The following is an 18,258-nucleotide window of genomic DNA, read 5'->3' on the forward strand; positions in this document are numbered from 1 at the left end:
GAAAAGTTAAGACCTTTTTATGCCAATTCAGCATAGTGACAAATGTCAATTATAGCAAATATAAAAAATACATACTTTTCTGCCATGAAATGCTCTCAGTGAAAACTCATCTGCCTTTCATATGCCGTTCGGAGTCCGGCCAATTTGTAGGGAAAATCAAGAGGATCACGACGCAAATTGGAAGAGAAGTAATTTGTATAAAATTATACTAGTTATTTAGTTTTGCAAAACCTATTAAATGAATAAATTTTGGGCTAATATTTTCTTATGGGTCAATAGTTTTTGTTACCGATAAGGATTATAATTAAGTAAGAATGTATCTATGAATAGTGTTTATTTGTACGTAATTACTTAAAAAGTAATATAAATACATTTAATATTACATTCTCATTGCGCCATTCACTCGAGTTCATGGGCCATTTTGGAGTTTACCACAATTGTTAACTTGCAAAATGGGCCATATGGGATGAGGCATTGAAGCCCCGAGATTTCTTATTAATGACCAATTCTCACAGAGAGAGGAAATTAAAGTTAAATGTTCAGACATTTGAATTAATTTTATTTGAAAAATTTAATCATTTATTTTTAGTTTAGTGTTTTTTAGATTTCCTTTACTTTATGTATTTTGAAAATGTAAAAATTTTCTAAAAATCTTCAAAAAAAAATTTATCATCATAACACTCGACACACTTTTAATCGCTACTTTTTGAACTTGGTATATTATCTGATTTTGTATGACTTTCTATTTCCACTGCTTTTGCTGCTACATCAGATGTAAATCTAAATAACACTGGTACTTCACCAAGTGTAGGGTTGCCGTTCGCCTCTAGCAATCTAATCCAAGACAACAGTGAGTCTTTGGTAGAAGTACCAGTTGCACAGATTGCAAAAATTGTACCATCTTCCTGTTGGTGTACTGAACGTAAATTGGTGGGCTGTGTCTTGGGTCGTTGTAGTGCCGCACCAAAGAATGATGCTTTTAATTTCGAGACATCTAAAAAAATTAATGCATTTTTTGGCTTGTTTATACATTTATTTAGATAATACGTTCATACCATCCTGATCTTCTTCTTCCTGAAGACTCTTAAGATAATCTGGATCTGGATCGGCTCGTAATGTGAAATAGTTAATAGAACGACTTCGTAACCAAATAATAAACGGTCCTTCAATATAGATGGCCTTCTGCAGGGGATGTTTACGTAAAAGTTGCGACTGTTCTTTGCTCATACCACTAACAATCCATGTATCCTCAACAGCATCTCTAACATTTTTAGTATCGAATACAGAAATTTTCGAGCATAAATCGACTGTACACATCCGCTCTATTGCTATTTTAGCTACTTCGAGTGTATTATCAGGCAGAGGATTTGGAAGAGGCCATGGCGATAAGTTTCTGAACTTGGGCATCCAATACATCATTCGCCAATACTTACGTAATGGATGTCCCCGACGCCCAAATATGTTTAACAGCATAGCCTCCATCTCATAGTCTGGCATTACATTAAAATCTTCCATTTGTTCTAATAAATCTATAATGCATTGCTGTTGTTTGGGGTAGTGCATGAATTCGGCCTGGAAAATGTTGGTTGGTATAAATTTACCTTTAGGCATAATATTAATTAAAGCTTTGTACACTTCTATGTCGTGTTCTACACCGAAATCAGCCATGTTGCGTAGAGCGGCATATATAAATTCTACATGGTTACGACGATGTACGTCACGCTCCAAGAACAATTCAACCATTGTCAAGTAAGAGTCTTTCGTTTTGGTGGATACGCCAGCAAAGTCATTTTGGACAGCTGGTAGGGGTGGCTTACTACTGTTACGTTTTCCACCATCTTCTTTCTTCTCTTCATGCTCAGCTTGGCTACAATAAAACGAGCGGCAAATTTCTGTGATCGTAAATACAGGAAATATTTCAATGGAACTATTGCTGGATTTTAATTGTCTCAAAATGTTATTTGAAAAGTGACGTATCATCACAACCATGTTCCATTTATGAATGTTGCTAAGACGATTGAATAACCCGGCGTTCGATTCAGTTCATATCAGAGTTGGCATATTTTGATGCACATATCACTATAAAGTCGCAGTCAAGGATCACATTGTATAGTAATAATTGCGTAATCAGCCATCTCCAGTTCGTACGATAATAATGGGAATGTGAAAAATATATAATTAAGGTATCGATATTAAAACGTTCCAAAGAACAGTGATCCACAACCCTATAGAAATTTAACATATGCAACAACAATTGGATCCCCTTCAAAAAACGCGAGTACCCCATAAGAGTGTAAGGAATACTCCTTTGGGAGTATAGGATTTTCCAAAACTAATCTGTATTCATACAAAAAATGTGCCCCAATTAACATTGCGATGTCCTAGGAGAGGAGTAGGTGAACCCACTCTCGCTTTGTTTGTGAGTATTCCATAGAGTACATACGTGAGGTACTTTCCAAAGTACTTACTTTACAAAGTACTTTTATGCCAAAGTACTAAAGAGGAATTGTGTCGGAAAGAATTATCGAAGTGAATTTAATTTAAAATGAAAGTAAATGAAGAGGGGCAATACAACTTTTATATTTTATACTACGAATATTCTTATGTTATTTAGCATTTGCGTGAATAAAGCAGGCATGCTTAACCAACGAACCGATATCATTTCGTTACGATAATTAACGCTAATAAACGAAACAAAGTCATTTCGTTTCGTTTATTAACGTTAAGAACGTCAAATTAACGAAGTGATTTTGCTTCGTTTTCTGCCATATCAAAACGAAATCAAATCGTTTATGTTGATTATTAATTTCAAACTATGCTGGCAAAGCTGATTGATGGCGGAGTCATTAAAGGTGAACACATTAGCCAAGCTGATTGCAACTTTTCTCATGAATTTTGACAGTACGAACATTTCTCAGAGTATTTTGACATTACCACCAACGAATTACACAAACAAATTACATGGAGTTTGTGCGTGTATGTTCGCTCGCTGTTAGCACCTTACGGCTTCACCATGGCTATAGCATTGCCAGCACAATTCAAACTTTAAGTATCACGTTTTTGTTAACGTTTTTACCGTTAACGAAAGCTTTTCGTTTCGGTTAAAAACGAGATACAATTTATTTTGATAATTTCTTTATCGATAATATTTCGAAGTGTTTCAACGGAAACGGTGGAAATTTTTTGATAAACGATTAGCTTAACGTTAAGGTGCATCCCTGGAATAAAGAAACTAATATTTCTCTATACTATAGTATGTATACATAAAACCAGTGCGCGGTTGCATTTTATCGGAGTTGCCATAGTAAAATTTTATTATCAGTTATTTGTATGCAATATTTTACTTTTGGCAACTCTGTTCGATCGTCATCGTGTCGTGATCACGGTCGTTAAAAAACGAGCAATGATCGGCTGATGGTGGTCTGCAAACGAATTGCAAAGGAGTATTGTTAGAGTAGGTAGGTAGGTTGAACTGGTCGGTCCATGAGGACCTCACATAGACTGATTGAGTCCGTAGTGTTACCAGAAAATTGTTTTAACGACCAAACTGAAAAACCCTATCAAAAACCAGGACCTATGTTATAAAATAACTCCGTCCTCTTGGCAAATACTAGAAGCTTCATAGGACTTAAGCCACTTGCTGATTCTAGATCTGACAGCTGTATCAATCCTAAAAGCTGGAGTCTTAGCCTGGCAAGTGCAGGGCACGAACACAGAACGTGCTCGATCGTTTCCTCCTCCAAGCCGCACTTCCTACATCTGCTATCACTGACCAAGCCTAATTTAAAGGCATGTGACGCCAGAAGGCAGTGTCCAGTCAGAATACCCGTCATAAGTCTACAGTTCTCTCTTTTTAATGATAGGAGCAACTGTGTTAGTCTAAGGTTGTAAGACCTACACATAATCTTCGACACTTTACAACCCCGCGCTTGAACCCACGCCTCTCGCCTTCGCTTAATCTCGCCCAATCTAACTGGACATCTACGGAGCGAGCTTCAAGGGATGCGCCCTTTTTAGCTAGTTCGTCCGCTTTTTCATTCCCATCTATTCCCATATGCCCTGGGACCCAATATAGATGTATGCTTCTCCCTGTCCCGATTCTCTCCAAAGACTGCTTACACTCCAACACGCATTTAGATGCTGTGCTATGCGAGATTATTGCCTTAATTGCTGCTTGACTGTCAATATAAAAGCTAACACGGTTGTAGCTTAAGCTATTCTCTTCCAGGGTTTCTACTGATTTGGTTACGGCTAATATTTCCGCTTGGAAAACGCTACAGTAGTCCGGCAGCCTGTAGGGTCTGCTTATTTCCAGATCAGCGCAGTATACCGCAGACCCTACTCCTTCCACTACTTTGGAACCATCGGTGTACACATGTATCGCCTCGTCCGCCATTTGCGCACCCTTGCGCCAACCGTCCACCTCTATTGTGGCCTTAAGATCTCCCTCGAAGCGCAGATAGGGAATCATGTAGTCTGTTCGTCTTATAATTGATGACGCTATACTACTATGGCCATATGGTCGGCGCTCAAGCTGCCCCGAAGCACCGAGCCTGGTTGCGGTCGTTAACGCTTTGTTATTTGCTACCAGGTCTACAGCACGAACGTGCAGAATGGCATACAGTGCAGCCGTCGGGGTTGTTTTCAGGGCTCCCGTAATGCTAAGCATCGATAGTCTGCATACCCCCTCTAATTTTTTGAGGTATGTTGTTTTTTGTGTGGCTTTCCACCAAACAAGAACTCCATAGTATAGAATAGGGCTTACAATCGCTGTAAAAACCCAATGAGAGAGAGAGGGCGATAGGCCCCACGTACACCCCAGCATTCTTTTACATGCATAGAGTGCTGTTGAGACCTGCTTGACCCTCTCATCCACGTTGAGCTTCCATGACAGCTTACTGTCTAGGATGATTCCTAGATATTTTGTGCAAGGTTTCTCCTGTAAGGTCACCCCTCCTAACTTAGGCCTGGTCCAATTTGGGACCTTGTACCTCTTTGTAAACAAGACCATATCCGTCTTCTCGGCATTGACATTCAACCCGACATTAGATGCTCAGGTATGAATATCCCGAAGCGCCCGATCCATCAAAGAACTAATCGTTGGAAGGCACTTTCCACTTATGACAATTGCAACGTCATCTGCGTAAGCCGTAAGTTTTACGGGTCCCCCATCGAATTGCCTGAGCAGTTGGTTGATGACCAGCGTCCACAGCAGAGGTGATAGCACCCTCCCTGCGGCGTGCCCCTGTCCACTGATTTCGTGGCCTCGTACAATCCCCATTGTGATGTAATCTTTCTACAATTTAACATGCATCCGATCCATCTGATTAAGGCAGGATGTACTTTAATGTAATTAAGGCCATCCATAATCGCCCATTTTGCAACATTATTGAAAGCCGCGGCAATGTCCAAGAAGACTCCTAGAGCATACTCCTTATATTCCAGGGATTTCTCTATGCTTATTACCACCCTATGCAATGCGGTGTCTTCCGACTTGCCTTTGGTGTACGCATGCTGTGTTGTGGAGAGCAGCTTTTCATCCACGTTGGACTTTATGTACACATCTACCAGCCTCTCAAAGGTTTTGAGCTGAAATGATGTTAAGCTAATGGGTCTATAGTCTTTGGGATACACGTGACCGATCTTCCCCGCCTTTGGTAGAAAAGCTACACGAGCAGTTCTCCAAGAGTGCGGTACATGATTCAGTCTTATGCACCCATCGAATATTCACCAATTGCTAATTCTAATTGGAATTTAACATGTATGGTTAAGACCAATCTTTCTGTGTTTAGCAACATACGTAATAATATCATCCTCAGAACAGTGGGCTTAATTGACGAAATATGCTACCATTTCCTTTTTATAATAACGTCCAGCTCATATCTATCCTTATTTCCATGCACAATATTTTGTGCCCCTCAGGCAGGTTAGGTTTTCCGACATAGGATGTTATCGGCAGAAAGTAACTGTGAATCATGCAGCGGAGTGTTGAGGATGGGCAAAAAGAATGCGAACGCGAAAGCGTATGTAAGGGTGAAAAAGTCCAAAGATCATCTAACCACAGTTTTGAGCGGACTTATTTTGGCAGCTAATACACCAATACTGTCGCTGCTTCTTTTTGTTTTAGCGCTGTCTTTGATTATATCGCCTTTTTCCTTTGCATTTTAAACTGATTATTTGGTTGGACAAATCCTTGAATTTGACCTCAAAAAAAGCTTTCAACAGCTTTGGAAAATTTATCTGGTACTTGGTATGTCCCCAGCAACTCCTATCAGCAGAAACTTCCTTTGACTGTAATTCAGTTGTAGACAGTCCGTTTAAGGAAAAAATTGTTATTTCTTTCCGAAAACTTATCTTTTTCAAACTTACAGTATATTTCCGAAATTTTTCGAATTAGTTTGTTTTATCAATGAATATTGTCACGGATATTAGCATCACTAAGCTATACCATCACAAAGGCGATGCTAAGGCCATGCTAAGCGATATTTACGTCAATAATCAAATCATGTATACACATATATAAGGCAGCCGAGAGATGTCACACACAGATGCATTAACTTATACGCCTATGTGTGCGCGAGAGACTGTAAGCTACAAATATTCACATCAATAATTCAATCATTATGTACCTACATAAACGAATAAATAATTGCGTCTACACATATGTACCATGTACGTATACGAGCAGCGGAGAGTCAATGCACAAACACATGCATATATCTGAGATACTTCTATAAGTATGCAATGAGAAAAACTATAAAATTGTGCAGTTGTAGTTACAGCTGAGATGTTTGAGAGCTAATGGACTAGTAGATTCTGGAAGCGCCTAGAAGATGCGAATGTTAAAGTCAAAGAGTATAAAAGGCGACAGATGTAGAGGCGCTGGAACTCAGTTTGATTTGAGTTGTCAAGCAGTTTCGATTAAGACGATATCTAGCGAGCAATAGCAGTATTATTTTGAAAGTCAGTTTCATTTAAGCTATCAGTTTGGTTATTAAGCCAGCTAATTGCAAAGTATAAGTTTTATATTGAAGTACTTTAATAAAGACCATTTTGCATTATTACAAATTGGAGTTATTTATTCAACAGTTTAGTGATTCGAACTTAGCAGAGGATTGAAAATAAGAGGGTTTGCAAGTAAATTCGTTACAATTGGTGTCAGAAGAGGAATTGTTGAATAAATTCCAAAGGACAACAAGGAAATGGCAAAATTCAGTGAATTGGAGATCCAGCAACTGAAGAAGGAGTTGGAGAGCCGTGGATTGGATACAAGCGGCGTTAAACTGGAACTTCAGGCACGTCTACGAGAGGCAATGGAAGCAGAAGGAATTGATGTGGAGGAGTATGTCTTTCATCTTGATGGGGACGAGACAACAACAAAAATTGAAGACAAAAACGAAACATCGCAGACAGTTACGAGCACAGACTTGAACATTATATTGGCTGCAATAACTGCTCAAACATCGACAGTGGCATCTCAGTTGGAATCGCAGGAGACACGTTTAAGATCCAAGATGGAAGCACAAGAGACGCACAACACAGAACACAATTGGAAGAACAGAAAACACACATGGCGTCACAAATTGCAGAACAATTAAAAGAGCAAGAGGCTCGCATAACATTACAGCTCGAAGCACAAGAAGAGCGTATCTCAACAAAGCTGGAGGCACAGGAAACAAAATTGTCATCGCAGCTGGAGGCTGTTAGTGAACGACAAAATAAAGTGGAGGTCGAGATGGATGCTTTGAAAGATCGGATTCAGGAGTTACAATTGAACCGTCCAATCACTTCAACGTCTACTCTGAAGGTAAAATCCCCAACGTTTGATGGTTCTGTTCCATTCCAGGTATTTAAGCTCCAATTTCAGAAGACGTCGGCAGCGAACAACTGGAATGCTGAAGATAAAGTTGCAGCTCTGTTCGTGGCATTGAAAGGGCCAGCAGCCGAAATCCTACAGACGATTCCCGAAGGAGAGCGGAACAACTATGAAGCATTGATGGCCGCTGTCGAGAGACGTTATGGAAGCGAGCATAGGAAACAGATATTCCAAATTGAGTTGTAAAACCGTCACCAAAGAGCGAATGAGACTTTGCAGGAGTTTGCCTCGGATGTTGAAAGGGTGGCTCATCTCGCAAATGCGGACGCATCCGTGGAATACACCGAGAGGGTAAAAATCCAGAGTTTTATAAATGGCATACGGGACGTGGAAACGAAGCGAGCTACATACGCAAACCCAAAGCTCACATTTGCTGAAACGGTATCACATGCATTGACTCAGGAAACGGCCTCACTATTGAGTAAACCAGCATACAAAGCTCATCGTGTGGAAGTGGGAAGACCAGATTGGGTAGACACAATTTTGGAAGCACTGAAGGGATCACAACAGAAAAATGCCGGAGTTATTAAATGTTTCAAGTGCGGCAACCCAGGTCATATTGCACGACATTGCAGCAGCGGTCCCAATAGCTCCAACAATGTGGGTGGCCGTAAACGCAGAGATGAAGGAGATGAGCAAATCTCCAAGTCCACTCAATCGTTAAACTAAAGCGAGTCAGCCGCAAGGGGCGACAGCTGGCTCCCTCAATTGAATGTTCCATAATCTCTATCTCACAAATTGGAAGAAGGTCAAACAATCTTACGGTCGGAGGACATGTGGATGGAAAGGAACGTTTACTGACTGTAGATACGGGTGCATCTCATTCCATCATTCGAGCGGATTTAGTCAACAAGAAGATAAGACCATTGCATGGAGCAAGATTGCGTACAGCCACTGGAGAAGACAGCACGGTTCTAGGAGAAGTATCATGTGAAGTCGCAATTGGGAACGTCACGGTAGTACACAATTTTATAGTGGCAGAGATTGTTGATGAAATCATAATTGGAGTGGACTTCTTAATCGACCAGGGCATCAAGATCGACATGCAAAGCAAGACGATGCGATATAAGAACATGGATGTACCACTTAATTTCGGCTACGAGAGAGGCTACAGCAGTAAACTAGTGTTGGTGGAAGAGAGTCAGCGAATACCACCAAAATCCGAAGCAGTCATCTGGGCAAAGGTTGATGGAGATTGTGGGACAAACAAATTGTGGGTTGTCGAAGCAGCAAACAAATCAGCACTGAACATACTTGTAGGAAAAACCCTGGCTATGACAAAACAAGATGGACGTATTCCGGTAAGAGTACTCAATGAGTTCAAGTCACCACTCAAACTGACTAAAGGAGCTATTTTGGGAAGATGCCAAGAGGCTGAAGTAGTTATTAACTGTGAACAGTTCCAGGAACATGTTTCAGCTAGTAATACTGATCTTTCGAATGACATCTCGTCATGGACGCAGGGGCTAGAGGAAGCATATCAGAGTAGGGTAAAACAACTGCTCCTAAAGTACGCAAACATATTTGACCAGGATGGTTCTAAACCAGGCCGCACCAACGTTGTGAAACATCGAATTGACACTGGAGATGCGAGGCCGATCCGTCAAGCTCCACGTTGTGTTCCACTGGCGAAGCGGGAAGTTGTGAGTCAAATCATACAAGAAATGAGCGACAGCTGCGTCATCGAAACATCAGCTAGTCCATGGAGCTCACCGGTAGTACTTGTAAAGAAGAAGGATGGAAAAATGAGGTTTTGCGTGGACTACCGGAAGTTGAATGACGTAACGAAAAAGGATAGCTACCCATTGCCAAGAATTGACGACACTCTGAACTCGCTATCTGGTACGAAATGCTTTTCCACGCTGGACTTGAAAAGCGGCTACTGGCAAGTGGAGGTGAAGGAGGAAGACAAAGAGAAAACAGCCTTCAGCGTCGGAGATGGTCTTTGGCAATTTACAGTAATGCCCTTTGGACTATGTAATGCACCAGCTACTTTCGAGAGACTCATGGATCAGGTATTGAAAGGACTACATTGGAAAACATGCTTGGTGTACCTGGACGACATCATCGTATTGGGCAAGAACTTTGATGAACATCTTAAGAACTTGGAGGAAGTTTTCCAAAGAATAGCTGGCGCTGGTCTGAAGTTAAGTCCCAAAAAGTGTGCGCTGTTTAAAAAGGAAGTAAATTATTTGGGTCACAAGGTAACTACAAAGGGCATCTGCACTGCGAACGAAAAGACAGAGGCTGTAAAGGATTGGCCAAGACCACAGAACCTACATGAATTAAGAAGTTTCGTTGGGCTATGCACATATTACCGCCGATTTGTACCAAATTTTCCCAGCGTAGCCCATAGCCTCCATGAACTTACAAGAAAAAATAAAGCTTTTGAATGGAAGAAGGAGCAAGAAGTGGCTTTCCAAACATTGAAGGAGCGTTTGTGCACTGCCCCAATGTTAGCATATCCGATTCCAGGGGCAACATTTATTCTAGATACAGATGCGAGTGGATATGCTATAGGAGGTGTTTTATCACAATTGGTCGATGGACAGGAGAGAGCTGTTGGCATTAGTAGAGTGCATTAAACATTTCCACAAATACCTCTACGGTCAGCGAACCCGCGTCCGGACTGATCACGCAGCGGTGAAATGGCTTCTGCAGTTCCGTAATCCGGAAGGACAATTGGCACGGTGGATCTAGCGACTACAAAGCTATGACTTTTCCATTGAGCATCGAAAAGGTAGTACCCATGCAAATGCCGATGCAATGTCACGAAGACCAAGTAGTTTGGAATGCAAGCACTGTTCAAAAGCCGAGGCTAAAGAAGACATTATAGATGTCCGGCTAATGACTATAACATTTACAGATGAATGGGACAAGGAACAACTAAGAAAGTGTCAGCTAGAAGATACAGATCTGTCACATGTTATGCAAGGGCTCGAACGAAACGAAAGACCAAGCAGAGAGGAGATGTCAGCAGAGAGTCCCATTGCGAAGTCATATTGGGCACAGTGGAACAGTTTAGAATTAATATCCGGTTACTTGCATCGAGTATGGGCGAGTGAGGGTCAATGCAAGAAGAAACTGATAGTTGTTCCCATAAAGAGGATTCCTGACGTGCTCAGCGAGCTGCACAATGGTCCAAGTGGAGGTCATCTTGGAATCACGAAGACACTCGAGAAAATTAAGCAGAGATTCTATTGGGTTGGTTGCCGTCAGTCGGTCACCGAGTGGATTGCCAATTGCGAGGTATGCAACAGAGCGAAAGGGCCCAAAACCCGAAGTCATGGCCAGATGAAGCAGTATATTTCAGGTGCACCATTTGAAAGGATCGCCAAGGATGTCGCAGGTCCATTTCCTACTAGCAACCGCAGAAACAAATACGTACTGGTGGTTATGGATTATTTCAGTAAATGGCCAGAGGTATACCCAATCCCAAACCAAGAAGCAGAAACAGTAGCAGAAGTGGTTAAAAACGAATGGGTTGCAAGGTATGGTGTACCAATGGAGTTACATTCTGACCAAGGCAGGAATTTTAAATCAGCTGTGTTCCAAGAAATGTGCAAGAAGTTGGGCTTTCGAAAAACACGGACAACTGCATTGCATCCTCAGTCCGATGGTATGGTGGAACGTTTCAATAGAACATTGGAGGAGCATTTAAGGAAAGTAGTAGACAAGTACCATAAGGACTGGGATACACACATATCATTATTCTTGATGGCCTACCGATCGGCAGTACATGACACAACGGGCCAAACTCCCGCAAAGGTAATTTTTGGCAATGACCTTCGACTGCCAGCTGATTTGAAGTATGGAATAGATGCCGATGCGGAGAGGAATGTCAAGAAATTCACTGGTGTCTTGGAAGAAGAGCTGAGAGAGATACACGATCTGGTAAGGCAACGAGCAAAGATTATGAGTGACAAGATGAAAGCGAGGTACGATAAAGCAATTAATTCGGAAGGGTTTCAGGAAGGAGATTTGGTGCTGCTATACAACCCACAACGAAAAAAAGGTTTGTCCCCGAAATTGCAGTGTAACTGGGAAGGCCCATACAAAGTTGTAAAACGGATCAACGATGTAGTGTACCGCATACAAACCACTACCAAACCACGAACCAAAATGAAAGTAGTTCATTTGGAGAGATTAGCAGCGTTTAGATCGAGAGATTTGTCTGATCGGGACGATCAGACTTAGGTGGAGGGCAGTGTCACGGATATTAGCATCACTAAGCTATACCATCACTAAGGCGATGCTAAGGCCATGCTAAGCGATATTTACGTCAATAATCAAATCATGTATACATGTATATAAGGCAGCCAAAAGATGTCACACACAGATGCATTTACTTATACGCCTATGTGTGCGCGAGAGACTGTAAACTACAAACATTCACATCAATAATTCAATCATTATGTATCTACATAAACGAATAAATACGAGCAGCGGAGAGTCAATGCACAAACACATGCATATATCTGAAATACTCCTATAAGTATGCAATGAGATAAACTATAAAATTGTGCAATTGTAGTTACAGCAGAGATGTTTGAGAGCTAATGGACTAGTAGATTCTGGAAGCGCCTACAAGATGTGAATGTTAAAGTCAAAGAGTATAAAAGGCGACAGATGTAGAGCCGCTGGAATTCAGTTTGATTTGAGTTGTCAAGCAGTTTCGATTAAGACGATATCTAGCGAGCAATAGCAGTATTATTTTGAAAGTCAGTTTCATTTAAGCTATCAGTTTGGTTATTAAGCCAGCTAATTGCAAAGTATAAGTTTTATATTGAAGTACTTTAATAAAGGCCATTTTGCATTATTACAAATTGGAGTTATTTATTCAACAGTTTAGTGATTCGAACTTAGCAGAGGATTGCAAATAAGAGGATTTGCAAGTAAATTCGTTACAATATTTTTTTTTTAATAGAAATTCAAACCAAAACAATGACAAAAACAATGTAGTGCCTGCTAATTTATTTTTAGAAGTTTGCTCCCATTTTATTCAATTTCGTCTGGAAATAAAATAAATTATGTAGAATTGGTATCACTCTTACATACATATTTTATGCATGCCGATCTTGTCAGATTTACGGAAAACGTCAATGACATGCAAGCACCTGAAATTTCATTTCATTATATCTATTTATAATATTTTGTTATGAAAACAATTTCAAAATAAAAAGATAAAAATGTGAGAGCGGGAATTTTAAAATTTCGATAGTACTGCAGATTCTGGTACCCACCAAAATTCGGACCAAATTTCTCGAGTGAGGTATCAAAAGAAGTCTTCGTCTAGATTCCAAAGCGGAAGTTATCCGCGAAAAACTGCGTTGTCTGGTACATATTGTTCCCACAATTTACAATCTTTTAAGCCAGGAAATAACTTCACCTTTGATATTTAGTATATTAAAATAATCTATAATGCACGAGTTCTTCTCTTCTCTTCTCTTCTCTTCTTTTCACTTCTCTTCTCTTCTCTTCTCTTCTCTTCTTTTATTTTCTCTTCTCTAATCTTCTTTTCTGTTCTGTTCTGTTCTCATCTCTTCTCTTCTCTTCCCTTCTCTTCTCTTCTCTTCTCTTCTCTTCTCTTCTCTTCTCTTCTCTTCTCTTCTCTTCTCTTCTCTTCTTCTCTTCTCTTCTCTTCTCTTCTCTTCTCTTCTCTTCTCTTCTCTTCTCTTCTCTTCTCTTCTCTTCTCTTCTCTTCTCTTCTCTTCTCTTATCTTCTCTTCTCTTCTTTTCTCTTCTTTTCTCTTCTCTTTCTCTTCTCTTCTCTTCTCTTCTCTTCTCTTCTCTTCTCTTCTCTTTCCTTCTCTTCTCTTCTCTACTCTTCTCTTCTCTTTCCTTCTCTTCTCTTCTCTACTCTTCTCTTCTGTTCCCTCGCTAAGTTGTGACACTGATGGCCTTTGCGCCTTTGTACTGAAGCACTGTAGTTTAACTCTCTGCGCTCCCATTTGCCATATCTTCAATTTATCTCTGTCGTCCGGAACTTTTATCGATAGGAGCTCAATTTGTCCTATTTTTAAATCTGGTAATAAAAATTACATCTCTAACTATAGGCCGATTGCCAAACTCACAGTATGCTCAAAGCTTTTCGAAAAAATCATAAAGGAGAAGTTGTATTTTATCATTAAAAGGGTGATTGACCCGCGTCAATATGGGTTTGTTGCTGGTCGCTCTACTGTCACTAATCTAGGGTCGTTTTCTGATTTATGTATCTCTGCATTTAAGGATGGCTGCCAGGTTGATACCATATATACCGACTTCTCAAAGGCTTTAGATAAAGTTTCACATCAAATCTTACTATCTAAACTTGAGTATATTGGATTTCACTCTGTATTCTTATCTTGGTTAAAATCGTATCTATCGAACCGGTCTCTATGTGTTGAAATGGAGGGCTGCAAGTCCCTACCTTTTTATGCAACGTCTGGAGTTCCTCAGGGTAGCATTCTCGGGCCTTTGTTGTTTGTGCTTTTTATAAATGACATTGTTTCCTGTTTTTTTTTCGTCCTCTTTTCTTCTATATGCAGATGATTTAAAATTATTTCATAGAGTTAATGGCGAGTCGGATTCCCTACTCCTACAAAATGACCTAAATAATCTTATTGAATGGTGTAATGCGAATAATCTCTTCCTCATTGTGAATAAATGTTTCCACATGTCTTTTACTAAATCATCTAACTTATATTCCACCCTCTACGATATCGCAGGTGCTCGACTGGTTTCGGTTAATGAATTTATTGACATAGGTGTTGTTTTTGATTCCTCTTTCTCTTTTGTCAATCATATCTCTTATATGCTTCCCAAGGCTTACAGAAACCTTGCCTTTCTTCGTTGATATGCAAAATACTTTAAGGATCCTTATACAAGGAAGGCTCTTTATACCTCTCTCGTTCGTTCAAAACTAGAATACGCCTCAATTGTTTGGAATCCTATCTATAGCTGCTATACTGCCAGAATTGAAAGGGTTCAAAGAAAATTTACTCGTTTTTGTCTTTTTCACTCAACTTTGACGACCCAATTCCATCCTATCACTCGCGCTGCTTACTCATAAATCTCCAACCTCTCGAATCCAGAAGGATAGAACATCTGCTAATGTTCGTCTATGATCTAATAGTTGGCTCTCTTGATTGCCCAGTTCTCTTAGCGAAGGTGTCATTTAATGTACCTAATCGGAGTCTTCGAACATTTTTTCCATTTTACATGAGTGCTTGCAGGGCTAATTATTGTAATTTTGACCCAATTTTTCGGGCACTAAATGAATTTAATAGACTCTCAAGGAGGTTTTTTATTGATTTTTCTTTGTCGAGAAGCATCTTCAAGTCAACTTTGCAAGAGTTCCTATAATCTTTACTTGCATTATCTTTTTATCTTTTGTTTTCGCTAGTCATGTTACTTACGTTATTCGTTGTGGTTTTCAGTTGATTATTTGTTTAAGTATTTATTTGCTTTTGTATTCTAGTCTGTAAGATTGTTTAATCATAGACTGAATAAATTATACATACATACATCTCTTCTCTTCCTTCTCTTCTCTTCTTTTCTTTTATTTTCTCTTCTCTTCTCTTCTTTTCTCTTCTCTTCTCTTCTCTTCTCTTCTCTTCTCTTCTCTTCTGTTCTGTTCTGTTCTGTTCTCTTCTGTTCTCTCCTCTCCTCTTCTCTTCTCTTCTCTTCTCTTATCTTCTCTTCTCTTCTCTTCTCTTCTCTTCTCTTCTCTTCTCTTCTCTTCTCTTCTCTTCTCTTCTCTTATCTTCTCTTCTCTTCTCTTCTCTTATCTACTCTTCTCTTATCTACTCTTCTCTTCTCTTATTTTCTTTTCGCTTCCGTTCTTTTCTCATCTCTTCTCTTATTTTCTTTCCGCTTCTTTTCTTTTCTGTTCTCATCTCTTCTCTTCTCGTCTCGTCACGTCTCTTCTCTTCTCTTCACTTCTCTTTTCTTCTTTTCTTTTCTCTTCTCTTTTCTTTTCTTCTCTTCTCTTCTCTTCTCTTCTCTTCTCTTCTCTTCTCTTCTCTTCTCTTCTCTTCTCTTCTCTACTCTTCTCTTCTCTTCTCTACTCTTCTCTTCTCTTCCCTTCTCTTTTCTCTTATCTTCTGTTCCCTTCTATTTTCTCTTGTATTTGTATTTGTATTTTTTTGGAAATTCATCCCAGCACAACAATTTTGCAAAAATTCTTCTTGTTTCTTCTCTTGAAAATTCCTTTAAAATTTATTTCGCCTGCAGTGTGTGGTTGTTGTAAAATCGTATAATAAAATATTACAAATTTTCCCCTACAACGCTGTTTTTGTTAATCGGAAAAGGCTAGCGATTCTTTAAATTGCGTATCGTAAAATTTGATAATTTGGAATAAAAAAAGCGCTAACGTTTTTATTGGTTGCACCACGTAATTTTTATCAAAAGTGGTATCAGAAGGAACGTTTCGACCTACGCTTTTAAAATTCGAAAGTGGAAATTAAAAATTGTATTTCTGTCGAATGATATTTACAAAAAAAAATAATGAAATGATACCGAGGGTCTGAAATGTGGGGGCCGATCCATAGTTTTTTTGCACAGACGGCATTGGCGGCATTTGGCCGCGATTTAAAAAAATTACCCTGGGTGTGTCCAACAACGGTTCCTGCATTAGTGTGTGTTTGTGTATACAAACAATCTGGCAAAATACAACAACCACACAAAAATGTGAGCCAATTTTTTGCTTATATCTTTTGACAATTCGGGTATACTAAATTACATTAATATACCTAATATCGGAATTGAATTGATTCGTGCGCCTAAAGTATCGTAATTGATCCGGAACAAAACGTGTCGATGAGCAAGTTTTTTGGGGACAACTTTTAAATGGGTGAAAAGAGTTAACTTTCGCTTTCGGATTCTTAAATAAGACGTAAATACACGTATGGGGGTACCATAAACTGGACAATTACCAAAATTTGATTTGAATAGGTAAAAATCACAAAGCAATAAAAAAATATATTGTTATGACTTATAGGGCCAGTTAATGGTGACAACCATAACCAAATAAAACAGCTGATCGAACCAACTTTATGGAAATCAATGTAATCGGGTAATGGTGCCATACCATAACGCTAAAGCATAACCATATCATAGCCAGCCAATTGGTTTTTGGTTTTTCGCCATATCCATAATCTAAAAATATTAGAGTTGGGGAGTTTATTAACTTTTTGTAGATTTTACTTATTGTTTTGGATATGTTTTGACTAAGAGACTTATTGGCAGCGATTTAGTTTAGCACCCCCCGATTTCGGGGTTTAACTTGGTATCAAATGAAAGAGGGAGTTCTCCCGATCACAAATATATATATTTTAAAGTGCGCAAATTCATAATTTAAAAGTTATTTGTTGTTAAGGTTTGCAAATTTCTATACAACTTTTATATGTGTATACGTATAAATATTTTTTGACATTACAAATCTGTGCTGCCACATCTAAAAAACGGAACAAGTGCAGAATCGAAAAATAACTTATAAAAATACCTTTCATCTGATGTATATATATATATTTAACTTTTCTAGTATTTATTTATCAAAAATTTGAAAAAGCCCTTTTTTGCATTCGTGAACGAGCTGATATTGCCTTATCACTCTTATGTTTATTGTTATGTTAGCCAATCCAACACCGACTGCACAGTAATTCTGCGTAGAACACCTTTCTGCATAGGCGGCCTTCGGCCGCGATTATAAAAAATAACCCTGGGCTACGCCATGCCAAGTCCGGGTGTGTGGTATAACCGTGGCTACCGCCACGGTGATGTCCTTCTGCGCAGAAGGGTGTACATCTTTCGAAACCTTAATCCACATACATATCTATATAAATTGGCAACGATAAATTTAAGTTGCATTTTTGTATATTTCACATTTCATTTTTGCATTGTTTTTACTTATTATAAATGTTTTTATTAAATCAATCGCGCTTTTGTAGCAACATGTACATTTATATATATATATTTTATTGATGACATTACAAAGCTGAGCTGCCACATAAACAAAAAAAAAAAAAAAACAAATATAAATATTACCTTACCACTCATTTTGAAAAGTTGAAACACCTTTGCGCGTAGGCGGCCTTGGGCCGCGCTTATAAAAAATAACCCTGGGCTACGCCATGCCAAGTCAGGGTGTGTGGTATAACCGTGGCTACCGCCACGTGATGTCCTTCCGCATAGTACACCCTTCTGCGCAGAAGGACATCATCGTGGCGGTAGCCACGGTTATACCCCACACCCGGACTTGGCATGTCGTAGCCCAGGGTTATTTTTTATAAGTGCGGCCGAAGGCCGCCTACGCGCAAAGGTGTTTCAACTTTTCAAAATGAGTGGTAAGGTAATATTTATATTTGTTTTTTTTTTTTTGTTTATGTGGCAGCTCAGCTTTG

At 39.4% G+C, this 18,258-nt stretch overlaps 1 protein-coding gene across 1 annotated transcript; it reads right to left on the reverse strand.

The window, feature by feature from the left end:
• Window positions 1–552: 552 nt before the first annotated feature.
• ECSIT (evolutionarily conserved signaling intermediate in Toll pathway, mitochondrial) lies at window positions 553–2,140 on the reverse strand. Its single transcript, XM_067763517.1, has 2 exons — window positions 1,056–2,140; window positions 553–994 (listed from the first exon to the last, which is right to left on the reverse strand). The coding sequence occupies exons 1-2, from the start codon at window positions 1,987–1,989 to the stop codon at window positions 693–695; spliced, it is 1,236 nt and encodes a 411-aa protein (XP_067619618.1). The 5' UTR covers window positions 1,990–2,140; the 3' UTR covers window positions 553–692.
• Between the last annotated feature and the right edge of the window lie 16,118 nt (window positions 2,141–18,258).

This window comes from Eurosta solidaginis, chromosome 1, assembly GCF_040869045.1.
Source record: "Eurosta solidaginis isolate ZX-2024a chromosome 1, ASM4086904v1, whole genome shotgun sequence".
Lineage (NCBI taxonomy): Eukaryota > Metazoa > Arthropoda > Insecta > Diptera > Tephritidae > Eurosta > Eurosta solidaginis.